This window comes from Eptesicus fuscus, chromosome 21 (assembly GCF_027574615.1).
Source record: "Eptesicus fuscus isolate TK198812 chromosome 21, DD_ASM_mEF_20220401, whole genome shotgun sequence".
Taxonomy (NCBI): domain Eukaryota; kingdom Metazoa; phylum Chordata; class Mammalia; order Chiroptera; family Vespertilionidae; genus Eptesicus; species Eptesicus fuscus.
This window is the reverse complement of record NC_072493.1, coordinates 48337983-48353824: the sequence shown is the minus strand read 5'-3', so window position 1 is coordinate 48353824 and position 15842 is coordinate 48337983. Positions and strand designations below refer to the sequence as shown.

Sequence of the window (15842 nt, the reverse complement as noted above, 5' to 3'; positions counted from 1 at the left end):
CCTGTGCCTCCCCCCGCCGGGGGGGTCTGAGGTGCGGGCCGGCGGATGCTGCAGGCCGAGGTCCCCCCCGCCCCCCCACGCGCCCTCTCTCCTCCGCCTCCTCCTCCTCTCCGCCTCCCCCCGCCACCTCGTCCTTTCTCTCCGGCACGCTGACATCACCATCCGGGGACTCCGGGCCCTTCCCCAAAGTTAACCCTTTCGGAGGGGGGGGGGAGCGGGGCAGGGGGCGGGCCTGGGCGCCGGGGGGAGGGTGGGGGTGGGAGGATGCGGGGAAGGAGGGAGGGATGCAGGCGCCGGGAGGATGGAGGGATGCGGGCCGGCGGCCAGGCGGGGATGCGGGTGCACAAAGGGAGACGGAGTCCCCGCACGGAGAGGGCCGCGGGCGGGGTGGGGGCCACGGTCAGAGCCGGGCCGGGGCCTGGCGGAGACCCGCAGGGACGGGCAGGGGCCGGAGGGAAGGCAGGCGTGGAGAGCAGAGGATGGGGGAGTTGCAGGGAAGCAGAGAGAGGGGTCAGGTGGAGGCCCAGAGCCGCGGGGAGACCCAGACCGAGGGGTGGCCGAGGGTCAGGCAGGGGGAGGGGGAGGCTGGGAAAACAGCTGGAGAGAGAGGAAGGGGAGATGTGGAAAGAGCCGCAGAGAGAGGACAAAGGCGGGGAGAGAGGGGTGCACACCTGTGCGGGCTGCATGCTGGGGAGGTGGGGCAGATGGAGGGGCAGAGAGAGAGGCAGAGGCAGAGAGAAGGGAAGAGTCTAGTCCCAGCGCACCTGTTTCCCGGACACCAAGCCTGCCACCGGGGTCTCCTTTCCCACCATGTTCACCCACAGCCCAGGGCATGTTTTTGGAATCAGCTTGGCTGCATCCATCCATTTAGTGTCCCTCCAGAGAAACTTCCAGAACCCCCTGAGGGCCCTGTGTGTGTTTTTATTTTTGTTTTTTTATTTAAATATATTTTTATTGGTCCTATACAGAGAGGAAGGGAGAAGGATAGAGAGTTAGAAACATCGATGAGAGAGAAGCATCGATCAGCTGCCTCCTGCACACCCCCTACATGCCCTTGACCGGAATCCAACCCTTCAGTCCCCAGGCAGACGCTCTATCCACTGAGCCACACCGGCCAGGGCCCCTGTGTATGTTTTTAGATCCCTGTGTACCCTCTGTGCCCACCCCAGGGTCCCCTAGATCCTCCCGTGGGCCCGAGAGGATTGCATGTCCCCACGATAGCACATCCATGGACCTGTTCAGCTGGATTTCCACACCGCCCAGGACGCCCCTATATCAGGTACCCAAAGGTGCGAGGCATCCATGGAACCCCAAATGCCCTGCAGAGGGTACCCGGAGCCTCCAGTCTCCGGGCCCAGCACCCTCATTCCGTGGACCTCACTGAGCGCCAGGTGGGGGCCGAGACACATCCCCGCCCTCTGGCTGAGGCAAAGGATAAAACAAGATACACAAGCAAAATACGGGATCCACCCGATGGCCACGCTCAGGGATAAAGAGGAGACTGAAGCAGGGAAAGGAACCGGAAGTGTTTGCCAAGTGCGGTGTTTTAGACACAGCGCCGACAGGAAACAGGAAGCGCGAAGGCCCCCAGTGGGATTGTGCCTGGTGGGGTGGGGTGGGCAGTAGGAACATGGAAGGGGCCAGGTGGCTGGAGAGGCGTGGGGGTGGGGGTGGGGTGACACCGAAGGAGGCGAGGACCCAGGTCGCACGGGCCCTTAGAAGTCCTGGTTCACTCCGGTATTCTGTAATTAATAGGGCCTGTTTGCAGTCTCAAGGGTCTGCCGTAAATGGGAGATTATATGATTATCCCACCTAGAGGGCATTGTAACCTGAAACCTGTGTGTGCATGTTCACCAATATGATCCCAATAAATGCAATAAAAAATAAATACACCTTCAAAAAAAAGGTCATTGTAAAGACTATGGCTTAAAAAAAATCCTCACCTGAGGATATGTTTGCTTATTTTAGAGAGAGAGAGAGAGAGAGAGAGAGAGAGAGAGAAACATTGATGCAAGATTGAAGCATCTATTGGTTGCCTCCCGAATTCACCCTGGCTGGGGTTTGAACCCAAAACCTAGGTATGTACCCTCACCGGGAATCGAACTTTAAACCTTTTACTATATGGGACGCTCCAACCAACTGAGCCATCCAGCCAGAGCAAGTCTATGGCTTTTATATGCTACCTGGGAGCACCATTTAGGCCACTATCATATTATACCTATATATATATAATATACACTGAGTGGCCAGATTATTATGATCTCTGAACGCATAATAATCTGGCCACTCAGAGTGTGTGTGTGTGTGTGTGTGTGTGTGTGTGTATATATATATATATATATATATATATATATATTAGAGGCCCAGTGCATGAATTCATGCATGGGTGGGGTCCGGCCAGCCTGGCCAGGGGGAGGGGACATGGGCGGTTGGCCGGCCTGCCTGCTGGTTGAACTCCTGGTTGAGGGAACAATTTGCATATTAGCCTTTTATTATATAGGATATACACTGAGTGGCCAGATTATTATGTGTTCAGAGATCATAATAATCTGGCCACTCAGTGTACAGTTACATGTTACATGTGCATATATACTACATAGTATGATGTATAATTTTATATGTAAATATACATTATAGATAGATAAGCTTGTGCCTAGGAGTGTGTAGGTATGGTAGGCCCCCCAAAGATGTCACATCCACATTCCCAGAACCTGTGAATACGTCACCTTACAGGGCAAAAGAGACTTTGCAGGTGGGACTTGAGTTGAGATGATCCGGGTTATCTGAGTGGCTCTAAATGTAATCCCAAGAGTCCTTAGGAGAGGGAGGTGGGAGGTTCAGAGTCAGAGGCGATGGCACAGGGAAGCAGAAGGGATGTGGCCACAGTCCAAGGAATGCAGGCGGCCTCCACGAGCTGGACAAGGCAAGAGGGTAGGTTCTCTCCTGGAGCCTCCGGAAGTCACACAGTCCGGCTGACACCTTGATTTTAGCCCAGTGCAAGTCCACGAATCCAAGACCCACTTAGGACTTCTGATCTCCAGAACGGTAAGATAACAAATCTGTGTTGTTTTAAGCCACCGACGTTTTTAGTGATTTGTTAATCACAGTCACAGGAAAGTAATACAATAGGGTCCCCATGGGTCTAGACCTGTGTCTGTCTGATAGTTATCCTACTACACACACACACACACACACACACACACACACTCATGCTCACACAGGATCTACTGGTATATGTTTGTCTTCCCATCTCAGCCAAAGTATCGCCCTGCACATCCCAGGCCCAGCAGCTCAACACATTTGAGATGGAGGGCCCCAACTACAGTTGGCTACAACCTTTTCCTGGAGAGGGGACTCTTATGGAAGGCTAGAACTAGGGTGTCCTTAAGCCCAGCCCAAAGCAAACACTTCTGCAGACCAGGCCTGCAGGGACTCATTCCCATCCCTGAGCTCCAAATCTGGTGCATGGAGGCTGCGAGCTTCCCAGACACACTTGCCTGGGCATTTTGCTTCAAGAATCCCCCTCCTCTGCACCTGGCAGGACCCAGGGGAAATTTTATGGGGTAGAGAGGGGTGATAAGAAGGGTCTGCACATGCCGGGCCGGCGTGGCTCCGTGGTTGAGCATCAACCTATGAACCAGGAAGTCACAGTTGGATTCCCAGTCAGAGCACATGCCAGGGTTGTGGGCTCGATCCCCAGTGTGGGGCGTGCAGAAGGCAGCCGATCCATGATTCTCTCTCATCATTGATGTTTCTCTCTCTCTTCCTCTCCTTTCCTCTCTGAAATCAATAAAAAATATATTTTTTTAAAAAGAAGGGTCTGCATAGGAGCTGCTGCGTGGAGAGCGGGTAGATGGGGAAACTGAGGCCAAGAGAAGGGCCCGAGGGGTGAGTCAAAAGCTGCCTAGGCCAGATGTTAGGGGTAACCGGAACACGGGGCTCCAGTAAATGGTGGGGTGTAACCTCGGATGCAGGGGAAAAGGCCAGCAGGTGAGGGACCAGCTCAACCTGCAAATAATAGGGGCGGGGCGGGGCCAGAGCAGGGGCGTGGCCACGATAAGGGAGGGGCCGAAAGGCCTAGAACAAGGGCGGGACCTCAGGTGGTGGGGAGGGGCAGAGTGTTGAGAGGGCGGGAACATGGGTGTGGGCGGGGTCTCTTGGAGGCGGAGCCAGCCCGGGGGGCGGGGCATACATCCGGGCGGGGGTGGGTCTTGTAAGGAGGATGCAGAAACCGGGCTCGCTAAGGGGCGGGACGCGGGACGGGACGGGGCGGGGCTTAGAGGGAGAGGCCGGCGAGGGGCGGGGCCAAAGCCGTATCCGGTCGGGTGGGCAGGGCTTAAGGGCAGAGCAAACGCCTCCGCCCCAGCTACGAAGTAGGGTGGGTGCGCCGGAAATTTCCCGGTGAGACCTGCGTATTTCCGGTCAAGATGGCGGCGCCCACTGGAGTCAGGTGCGGGCGACTCTGTCTCCAGTAGCGGCGGCGACTCGAGGCCCCGAGAGGTGAGGTGCGCCCCGCTCTGGCTCCCCGCTTCGGAGAGGAGGGAGGAGATTCGTTGGTATGACGACCCAAGGGGGAGCTTGTTGCTTTGGAGGCGGGACAGCGGCGTTGCTAAGAGACGGGGACGCGCGCACTGGACCTAGGGGAGGGGGTTGCTAGGTTGCCAGGAGAGTGGGTGGGGCCTGTTGCTAGGGAGGAAGGCGGGGCTGGTGGCTTTGGGGAAGGGTCCCGCTGGTTTGGAGGAAGGAGAGGGGGCAGTGGTTAAGGTGGGTGCGGGCAGAGCGGTTCCGCGTCATGGGGGGGCGCCGAGCTCCCCTAAAACGCCACCTTCTCAGCAGACCCCCAGGAGTGGACCCTCCAGGACAGCAGAGCTACTTCCGCGGTGACCATCCCCTTCCCCCCGACGCACTCTCCCCTTCTCCACAAGCAGCCCATGGCGGACCAAGGCTCGGGGGGCAGCCGCCTCCCCCTGGCGCTGCCCCCAGCCTCCCAGGGCTGCTCCTCCGGCGGCGGCGGCGGCGGCGGCGGCTCCTCCGCGGGGGGCTCGGGCCACCCCCCGCACCCGCGCAACCTGCAAGGCCTGCTGCAGATGGCCATCACGGCGGGCTCTGACGAGCCGGACCCCCCGCCGGAACCCATGAGTGAGGAGGTAAAGGGTGGGGTGCAAGAGGCTGGGTGAGGGGGGCGGGGACAGCTCTATCTGGGGAAGCGTGGCTTGGGGAGTTTTCCGGAGTGTGTGTGTGTGGGGGGGGGGGCGGGGGCGGGGAGACGGGGGGGGGGGGGGTGTGAAGGCGCAGTCGGCTGTATTTGTGCCCGATGGGGTCACTGCAGCCGGAATGAAGGTCAGATCTCAGAGCTGTCCGAGGGGGCAGGTCCCCGGGTCCCCTGCTGGGAGGCTGACTAGCCTCGTGGGAGAAAGAGACGCAAACAAGGCTGGATCCCGCGGTTTCCAGCTGTGTGACCTTGGGGTGTCACTTAGACTCTCTGGGCCTCAAGGTCCTCGTTTGCACGTTGGTGATGATAAGAAGAGTAACGGCGCTTCTGCGGGTGGTTCTGAGGTCGCAGTGCAGGCAGCTGGGGCTCCTGCTCGGTCAGCGCCCAGGCCTGCCCAGCGGGGGTGGTCAGGGTGGTTGAGGGTGGGCCCAGGCGCCTAGAGGTCACCTGCTCCGTCGTGGTCAGGGCACATGCCCGGGCTGTGGGCTTGATCCCCGGGTGGGAGGCATGCAGGAGGCAGCTGATCAGCATTTCTCTCTCATCAATGCTTCTATCTCCTTTCTCTGTCTAAAGTCGATAATAATAATACTAAGTATTTTTAAAAACTATTTTTTTAAAATATATTTTATTGACTTTTTATAGAGAGAAAGGGAGAGGGATAGAGAGCTAGAAACATCGATGAGAGAGAAACATCGACCAGCTGCCTCCTGCACACCCCCTACCGGGGATGTGCCCCCAACCAACGTACATGCCCCTGACCGGAATCGAACCTGGGACCTTTCAGTCCGCAGGCCGACGCTCTATCCACTGAGCCAAACCGGTTTCGGCTTAAAAAATATTTTTATTGATTTCAGAGAGGAAGGGAAAGGAAGAGAGAGATAGAAACATCAATGATGAGAGGGAACCACCCATCAGCTGCCTCCCGCACGCCCCCTACTGGGGACAGAGCCCAAAACCCGGGCATGTGCCCCTGACTGGAATGGAACCCAGGACCCTTGAGTCCACAGGCTGACGCTCTATCCACTGAGCCACACCGGCCAGGGCAGTCGTAAATATATATTTTTTTAAAAAGCACCAGGCTCTGTGGACAGACTGCTTAGGTCTGACCACAGGCTTTGCAGATGGCTGACTGTGTGATCGTGGGCAAGTCACAACCTTCCTGTGCCTCAGTTTTCACATCTGTGAAGGGGGTTGTTTTGGAGATTCATAGCAGCAGTGGCTGTAATGACATTTCGTTAGTGATGGTGGTTGCAGTTCAGGCATACCTCACTTTACTGCGCTTCACGGATGTTGTCTCTCACAAACTGAAGGCCAGATTCTCCACCAGCAAAACGGTTAGGCCTGGCTTTCGTGTGATACTCGCTTTGTTGCTGTGGTCTGGAGCCCAGCCCCAGTACCTCCTGTGTACAAAAGCTCCTGCTCACGCAGGTACATCCCGGAGGTCTTTGAACCTTTAGGCCCGTGGTCGGCAAACTCATGAGTCAACAGAGCCAAATACCAACAGCACAACGATGGAAATTTCTTCTGAGAGCCACATTTTTTAAACTTAAACTTCTCCTAACGCCACGTCTTCAACATAGACTCGCCCAGGCCGTGGTATTTTGTGGAAGAGCCACACTCAAGGGGCCAGAGAGCCGCATGTGGCTCGCGAGCCGCGGTTTGCAACCACTGGGAGAGCAGCATCGGCCACTGCTCCTTCCTCCGTCTCCTTCTTCACTGGCTTCCGGAGCAGCACTGGGTCCTGGCCCTCCCCCCCCCCCCTGGCCCTCCCCCGCCCCCCTGGCCCTGCCCCGCCCCCTGGCCCGCCCCCCTAGCCCTCCCCCCCGCCCTCCCCCGCCCCCCTGGCCCTGCCCCGCCCCCCTGGCTCTCCCCCCGCCCCCCTGGCCCTCCCTCCCATTTCCTCTCTTGTTCTTCCATGTGCTCCAGCCTCTGCATGATGGAGGCACCAGGGCTCTCCTCTCTCATTATCTTTTATTGTTTCTAATTATATTTTTATTGATTTCAGAGAGGAAGGGAGGGGGCAGAGAGAGAGAGAAATATCAACGATGAGAGAGAATTATTGATCGGCTGCCTCCTACCCACCCCGCACAGGCAATCGAGCTCAAAACCTAGGCATGTGCCCTGACCGGGAATCGAACCGTGACCTCCTGGCTCATAGGTGGAGGCTCTACCACTGAGCCACGCCAGCAGGGCCTCATTATTTATTTAAAAAAAAATAAATAAATATATATAAATATATTTTATTGATTTTTTACAGAGAGAAAGGGAGAGGGACAGAGAGTTAGAAACATCAATCAGCTGCCTCCTGCACATGCCCTACTGGGGATGTGCCCGCAACCAAGGTACATGCCTTTGACCGGAATCGAACCTGGGACCCTTGAGTCTGCAGGCCAACTCCCTATCCACTGAGCCAAACGGGTTAGGGCTAAAATATATTTTTACTGTCTTGTTTTGTTTTTAAGAGAGAGAGGGAGGGAAAGAGAGAGAGAGAGAAACATTGATTGGTTGCCTCATGCAGGCCCCCTACTGGGGGTCATGTGCCCTGGACATGTGCCCTGACCTGGAATCGAACCTGCGATCTCTTAGTGCTCGGGAGGACGCTCAACCAACTGAGCCACACCGGCCGGGCCGGGCCTCTCTTGTTTGCACTCACTTCCTGTGTGAGCTCAGGTCCTGCAGGGGCTTTACCTGAGGCTCTCAAACTGCAGCTGCCGGCCACGGCCCTCTGCTGGCGGTGGCTGGATCCGGCAGGCCACGCTGGCAGTGTGGGAGACCGGTGCTGGGCGTCTCGCGGGTGCATCAGGGGTGCCGCTCAACTCCGGCATAGATCCCTCAAGCAGAGCACTTAACAACGAGCTCTAGGCCTGGGCGGGCAGCTGCGTGGGTTAGAGCATCGTCCTGATGGGCCCAGGTTGCGGGTTCGACCCGGGTCAGGGCACATACAAGAATCAATGAATGCATGGGTGGGTGGAACAAGAAGCCATTCTTTCTCTCCCCCTCTCCCTCTCTCAAAAAACAAACAGCTCAGACGGTCTGGCTCAGGGGTTGAGCGTCGACCTATAAAGGAGGAGGTCACGGTTCGATTCCCGGTCAGGGCACATGCCCGGGCTGCAGGCTCGATCCCCAGTGGGGGGCGTGCAGGAGGCAGCTGATCGATGTTTCTCTCTCATCGATGTTTCTAACTCTCTGTCCCTCTCCCTTCCTCTCTGTAAAAAATCAATAAAATATATTAAAAAAAAAAAAAGAAATGAAGCTCCATAGACGCGTGTGGATTGAAGGCACAGTCGGCTCCGCTGTTGGCAGTCGTTACCAATGACCGTGATTCATGAATGAGCTTATTGATTAATGCACCCCCTTGTCCCCCAGAGGCGCCAGTGGCTGCAGGAGGCCATGTCGGCCGCCTGCCGGGGCCAGCGGGAGGAGGTGGAGCAGATGAAGAACTGCCTCCGAGTGCTGTCCCAGCCCACGCCCGCCTCGGCCGGCGAGGCCGAGCTGGCCGTCGACCAGCAGGAGCGCGAGGGGGCCCTGGAGCTGCTGGCGGACCTGTGTGAGAACATGGACAACGCCGCAGGTACCCCCCGCCCCCCGCCCGCCCCCAGCCGCCGGTGCCACCCTCGGCCTCCTGGCCCCCCTCCTGCCTGGCCTCCTCCTCAGCCTTGGTCTTGGCTTGCTCTCCAGCCTCCCGCCTCCAGCCTGTCCACCCGCAGTCTGCCTCTGACTCCAGCCCAGGTGGGCCTGCCCTGTCCCTCTCTGTGTGGTCCCCATGCCCTCAGGAGCCGTGACGGCACCTTCTGTCCCCCGACACAGCCAGCCCGGGACAGGTTCAGCCCGCTGCCTCCCGGATCCACCCGCGAGCTGGCCATGGCGCCCGGGCCTGCTGGGAGCCCACTGGCACCCCTGCAGTGAGAGGAGGCCTCCCCGAGGGGCGCCCTTTGATCAGAGCCTGAAGTGAGCACCGGGTCGGGGGACCTAACCCCCACATGCTGACCTTGTGGAGACACAGCGACCTGGAGGGACCCGGCTGGTGCTGGAGAGAGCCAGCACAGGTCGGCAGGCCCCCGGGAGCCGGCCTGCCCCTAGGCCTCGCCTGGAGTGTTGGTGTGCTCTGGCTGCCTTAACCAAGGACCTCGGGCTGGACAGTTGAAACAGCAGACCTGCCCCGGCAGGCATGGCTCAGTGGTTGAGTGTCAACCTATGAACCAGGAGGTCAGGGTTCGATTCCCAGTTGGCATATACCCGGGTTGCAGGCTCGATCCCCAGTAGGGGGCGTACAGGAGGCAGCCAATCGTTGATTCTCATCATTGATGTTTCTCTCTCTTCTCCCTCTCCCTTCCTTTCTGAAACCAATAAAAACATATTTTAAAAGAAATTAAACAGCAGACGTGCACCTCACAGCCTGGAGGCTGGAGTCCGCGATCCAAGTGTTGGCAGGGTTGGCTGCTTCGGAGGCCCCTCTCCTTGGCTCTCACAGGGCTGTCCCCTCCCGTGTCCTCACGTGGTCTCCCCCCTCTCCCCCCTCGTGTATCCGTGTCCTCTTCTCCCTGTAAGGGCGCCAGTCCGAATTCATGCAGGGGTGGAGTCCCTCGGCCTGGCCGGCAATCAGGGCCGATCAGGGCCAATCGGGGCCGCTGACCTGGGGGAGGGACTGCAGGAGGTTGGCTCTGCGATACAGACTTCTGCCAGCTTCGCACTGACCACCAGCGGGCAGCTCCTGCGTTGAACATTTGCCCCTGGTGGTCAGTGTGCATCATAGCAACCGGTCAACAGGTCGTTGGCTTGTTCGGTCGCTTAGGCTTTTATGTATAGAGATTGTGTCACCTGGGATAAGGATGGGGGCGGCGCGGATGGGGCCGATCCTGTGATGTCATGTCACCTTACTCACCTGTCTTAGGCCCCATCTCCAGACACAGCACATTCTGAGCCACTAGGGGGGGGTGGTGAGGGCTTCAAGGAACGGATTTGGCACAGCTCAGCCGTAACACTGGCTCTCCCCCCCTCTCTGCCGCACAGACTTCTGCCAGCTGTCGGGCATGCACCTGCTGGTGGGCCGGTACCTGGAGGCGGGGCCCGCGGGGCTGCGGTGGCGGGCGGCCCAGCTCATCGGCACGTGCAGCCAGAACGTGGCGGCCATCCAGGAGCAGGTGCTGGGCCTGGGCGCCCTGCGCAAGCTGCTGCGGCTGCTCGACCGGGACCCCTGCGACTCGGTGCGGGTCAAGGCCCTCTTCGCCATCTCCTGTGAGTGTCCCGGGCCCGCTGGGGAGGGGCCGGGTCCCCCAGGCCTGGAGCTGGGGAGGGGCCTCCTTGGTTCATTCGCCCCCAGTGCCTGTCTGGGTCCGTGCTGGGTGCTGGGAGCAGGGTGGTGAGCTCGCCCACCTCCTGCCGGTCGGAGAGCCAGGTCCTCGGCACACAGGACTTCACTCAGCTTAAGGGACTGGAGCGTGTGGGCGGGGCTGGTTTCGGTTTCCCGTGTGGATTGGTCCTTCTGGTGACCCGTGCTCATCCTGGAGCCCACCCAGAGCCACATGGTTAGGAGAAAGGATGCTCGCCTGGCGGGTGTGGCTCAGGTGGTTGGAGCGTTGTCACATGTACTGGAAGGTTGTGGGTTCGATCCCCCGTCAGGACACATACCGAGGCTGCGGGTTCCATCTCGGTCAGCGTGCATAAGGGAGGCATCCAATCGGTGCATCTCTCACACCGATGTTTCTTTTTCTCTCCCTAATACCAATTTTAAAAACTTTTCAAAAAGAAGAAAAGATGCTCCTATTACCAGGAAATTCCAAGGGATTTAGGGACGCAGCATCAGGAGTGGGGGACAGAGACCAAATATATATTTACTAGAGGCCCGGTGCACGAATTCATGCAGGGGTGGAGTCCCTCGGCCTGGCCGGCGATCAGGGCTGATCAAGGCCAATCGGGGCCGCTGACCTGGGGGAGGGACTGCAGGAGGTTGGCTCTGCGATACAGACTTCTGCCAGCTTCGCACTGACCACCAGCGGGCAGCTCCTGCGTTGAATGCTTGCCCCTGGTGGTCAGTGTGCATCATAGCAACCAGTCAACAGGTCGTTTGCTTGTTCGATTGATTAGGCTTTTATATATAGAGATTGTGTCACCTGGGATAAGGATGGGGGCGGCGCGGATGGGAGATTCTGAGCAGGAGGGGAGAGTGCTGGCGAGGGTGAGGGAAGGAGTCTTGGAGGAGACGCATTTGGAAAGTCACATCTGAAAATAGGGAGACAGATGGACAGACAGGCCCAGGGCGGCTCCGCGGGGAAGGGCTGACAGAGGGACTTGGTGCCCAGAGGTCCAAGACCAGAGCCTGGCAGGGCCAGATGGACAGCTTTCTTCAGATGGCTTGCATTCATTGTATCAGTGAAAGCACAGCTTTAAGCCCAGCCAGCGTGGCTCCGTGGCTGAGCATCGACCTACGAACCAGGAGTCACAGTTGATTCTCAGTCAGAGCACAGGCCCAGGTTGTGGGTTCGATCCCCAGTGGGGTGCATGCAGGAGGCAGCCAATCAGTGATTCTCTCTCATCATTGATGTTTCTCTCTCTCCCTCTCCCTTCCTCTGAAATCAATGACAATATATTTACCTTTAAGAAAAGATAATGCTGCTGAAACCAGTTTGGCTCAGTGGATAGAGCGTCGGCCTGTGGACTGAGGGGTCCCAGGTTCGATTCCGGTCAAGGGCATGTACCTTGGTTGTGGGCACATCCCCAGTAGGGGGTGTGCAGGAGGCAGCTGATGGATGTTTCTAACTCTATCCCTCTCTCTTCCTCTCTGTAAAAAATCAATAAAACGTATTAAAAAAAGAAAAGAAAAGATAACGCTTGTGAAGCACAGGACCATAAAAATTAAAATTGATGATGGTGGTGATGGTGGTGATGGTGGTGGTGATGATGGTAGTGATGTTGGTGGTGATGGTGGGGATGGTGGTGATGATGGTGGTGATGGTGATGATGGTGGTGGTGATGGTGGCGATGGTGGTGATGGTGGGGATGATGGTGGTGATGGTGATGATGGTGGTGACGGTGGTGGTGGTGGTGGTGGTGGTGAAGGTGGTGGTGGCTATGGCGGCCATGGAGGCCATGATGGTCACTGTGACTTTGAGGCCCATCCTCTCCCCTCCCCAGGCCTCGTCCGGGAGCAGGAGGCCGGGCTGCTGCAGTTCCTCAGGCTGGATGGCTTCTCTGTGTTGATGCGGGCCATGCAGCAGCAGGTGCAAAAGCTCAAGGTCAAGTCAGCCTTCCTGCTGCAGAACCTGCTGGTGGGCCACCCAGAGCACAAAGGTGGGGTGGCCAGGGCAGGGGCTGGGATGGTCCTGGAGGGTGGTGGCGGGGGCAGGGAGTGCACCGAGGAGGGGCCGCCCTCTGACCCCGAGTCCTCCCCCAGGGACCCTGTGCTCCATGGGGATGGTCCAGCAGCTGGTGGCCCTCGTCCGGACCGAACACAGCCCCTTCCACGAGCACGTGCTGGGAGCCCTGTGCAGGTGCCGCCCGCGGGAGCACGTTCCGGGCGGGGCCCCCTCCCCAATGCCCCCCTGGGCTCCGGCCTCCTCTTTCCTGGGACCCAGGAGTCTGGGGCTTGCCCCTGGGGAGTGCTGGCCCTCTCTGAGCCTCAGTTTCCTCACCTGTAAGGGGAGTGATGCAGGAGGAGGGGGAGAGGCTCTCTTTCACCCCCACCCCTACCCCCACGGTCCAAGTGAATCAGCGTCTGAAAAAACGGCAGGATGGGGCAGCCGAGTGAGCCGCAGCAGCCCCGGCAGGGCCCGTGAGGCCCGCCTTGCAGGGGGAGGGGGGGGGAACCCGGGGTTGGGTGTGGGGCACTGTCTTTCCTGGCTCCCAGGGAGGGGGGGTGTGGCGGGAGGTGCCAAGAACTGCTGTCCTGTGCCCGCAGCCTGGTGACAGACTTCCCCCAGGGCGTGCGGGAGTGCCGGGAGCCGCAGCTGGGCCTGGAGGAGCTGCTCCGCCACCGCTGCCAGCTGCTGCAGCAGCACGAGGAGTACCAGGTGGGCCGCCCCCCGCCCCCCGCGTCTGCTCCCCACGCTGTTCCTGCTCATTCGCTGTTCCTGCTCATTCACGGCTCCCTTCACCCTGCAGCCAGCACCTCTGCCACCGCAGGCGGGACTCGAGTTTCTTAAAGGGCTAACGAACTCATTTAATCACTATCCACATTACGTACATCGTTTCAGTGCTTAGTAATTAAATATTGGGTCAATAAGTAAATGACAAATAGCAGCCAATTACATCTTTAAATGGATAAGTAACAAGTACATGGTAAGTAACTCTATTAGATATTAGATAACTGATCAAACTCGGAGCCAGTGAAGTAGACAGGAAATCAGTCACAGCTCCTTAGCTGGTGAGATGTTAAGGAAGAGTGGTGAGTAGCTCAGGTACTTACGTCACTGAGGAGCCGCAGTCAGTGGTGAGCACAGCCTGTCCCGAGCCCCGGCCCCTCTCCCGGTGCGTGGCTTCCGGAGGTGCTCTGTGCAGAGACGCACACGTGCTGTGACTTCTCCTTCCCCCCCCACGTGCTGCCGCGGAGCCTGTCCTGCCCGCCCCCCATTTCCTGGCGTCTCAGGCGCCCGCTCCTTCCTCTCCCGTCGCTGCCCTTCTTGAGGGACGTGCGGCTGCTGCCACTCTGAGCACCAGCTGCTGAAAGAACAGGCTCTGGCGTGTGTTGCTTTCTCCGTACGGCTACAGAACCCAGCTCTAGGAAGGGAGAGGCCGAGATACAGCGCCGTAAAGGGAAGGTTACGGCCTAGCCGGGTGGCTCAGTGGCTAGGTCACCGGCCTGCGGACTGAAGGGTCTCACATTCGATTCCGGTCAAAGGGCACGCACCTCGGTTGCAGGCTGGATCCCTGGCTCTGTGGAGGCAACCAGTCGATGTCTCTCTTTACATCAATGTTTCTCTCTCTGTCTCTCCTCTCCTTTCCATTTTCTCTAAAAATCAGTGGGAAAATATCCGCAGGTGAGGATTAACAACAAAAGGCGACGTTACAGGGCGAAGGGCCATTTGCTGCCGGTCGCTCTCCCTGGGGGTTGAACTGGCCCACGTGCAGCCACAGGGCCCCCGCATCCTGGCCAGGCGGGCCCCAGACCTCTGGGCCTTTCCTCAAGCTGATGGGTGGACCAGCTGCCGTTTGCGTTTCTCCCGAATGAAGTGGGGCATCTTTCTCTCTTTTTTTTTTTTAAATACATTTTTATTGATTTCAGAGAGAAAGGGAGAGTGAGAGAGGGAGAGAAACATCAATGATGAGAGAGACTCATTGATCGGCTGCCTCCTGCACGCCCCACACTGGGGATCATGCCCGCAACCTGGGCATGTGCCCTGACTGGGAATTGAACCCTGACCTCCTGGTTCATAGATCGACACTCAACCACTGACCCACACCGCTGGGCATCTTTTTCCTTTTTTGTTCACTGCTCATGCACATCCTAAGCATGTTATCCGGGTGTGATGAGTCGTAATTATTTTTACTGCCAACTTGGTTCTCTTTCCTTTCCGTTTCGGCATCTTTGTGCCGGGCAGACACCTCGTCTGCGGTCCAGCCCTTCAGTGCTTGCTTTCCTGGCTTCTGCAGTCTGTCTGTGGGAGGGTTTTCAGTGGGATAAGTAGGGTGAATGGTGTCAGGGAGCTAGAAGGAGCCTGAGTGAGCTGATGTGAGGACAGAGCAGTGGGGGGGTGACCGGAGGCTGGGAGACCCTGGGGTCCAGTGCAGGAGTCCAGACGTGGGTGAGAAGAGAAGGGGTGAGCCATGGATCTGAGCGGAGGTCGGAGAACCCCGGGAGGCTTCGGCCGGCAGGGGCCGGGCCGGGAAGTGGAGCCGTCTTGGTGGGGGCTTGCTGGAGGCAGGGCCTGGCCTCGGCACTCAGGGCTCCCGCTCTCGCCCGATCCAGGAGGAGCTGGAGTTCTGTGAAAAGCTGCTCCAGACCTGCTTCTCCAGCCCCACGGACGACAGCATGGATCGGTGAACCCGGCGGCTTCCGGCCCCTCTCCGGGGACCCTAGGCCTCTGGCCTCCCTCCTCTCCAAGGGAGAGCAGGGCCGCTGGTGCCGGGCCGCGGCGTGCCAGCCGCCTCTGCTCAGCCCCCTGGAGGGGCCCTGAGAAAGGCACGGCCCCTCGGACCCGCCCTTGCTCTCACTCCGCCCCCCTAGCGTCCACACTGTCTTCCAATAAAGGTGTTGCTCTCCCTCCCTCCAGCAGCCTCTGTCACCTCCCCTGGAGGGTGCCTGGGGGGGGGGAAGGGGCTCAGTCCTAGGGGCCCGGGGAGCCCCTGGAGGGACGGGAGTGGGCGGGACCGGGGAATAAAGTGCTGTTCTCTGAAACCCAGAGCCATGGTCGCCTGTCATTGTCCCAGCCTCTCTGTGGGGGGCACACCCACTCCTTTTCGTGGCCACCCGTCCTCGCCGATTTCTCCATTTGGGAAACCCAAATGGTAGCTTTTCACACGGCAGGCCCCAAGGCTGAAGCCCTCCTCATTCCCAGCATCCAGTGCAAGGTGTGTGTCATGTGACCTCAGCCCCACCAATCAGAGCCCTCCCTGCGTGGGGAGCTACTGACAGAAGGTGGGAGGGAACAGGTGCACTGCGCTGTGCCAGCACAGCCAAGGGTTCGGGGAGCCTGGG

General features: G+C 58.6%; 1 protein-coding gene across 6 annotated transcripts; it reads left to right on the top strand.

Moving 5' to 3' along the window:
• Window positions 1-4340: 4340 nt before the first annotated feature.
• HSPBP1 (HSPA (Hsp70) binding protein 1) lies at window positions 4341-15515 on the top strand. Of its 6 annotated transcripts, none has more exons than XM_054709973.1 (8): window positions 4346-4500; window positions 4837-5147; window positions 8579-8783; window positions 10223-10447; window positions 12344-12499; window positions 12603-12699; window positions 13107-13218; window positions 15114-15515. In XM_054709973.1, the coding sequence occupies exons 2-8, from the start codon at window positions 4932-4934 to the stop codon at window positions 15186-15188; spliced, it is 1086 nt and encodes a 361-aa protein (XP_054565948.1). In that variant the 5' UTR covers window positions 4346-4500; window positions 4837-4931; the 3' UTR covers window positions 15189-15515. The 6 variants fall into 6 exon arrangements, with proteins under 6 accessions (XP_054565952.1, XP_054565948.1, XP_054565951.1 ...); XM_054709976.1 differs by having other exon boundaries at window positions 4834-5147; XM_054709975.1 differs by having other exon boundaries at window positions 4346-4505.
• The last annotated feature ends 327 nt before the right edge of the window (window positions 15516-15842 follow it).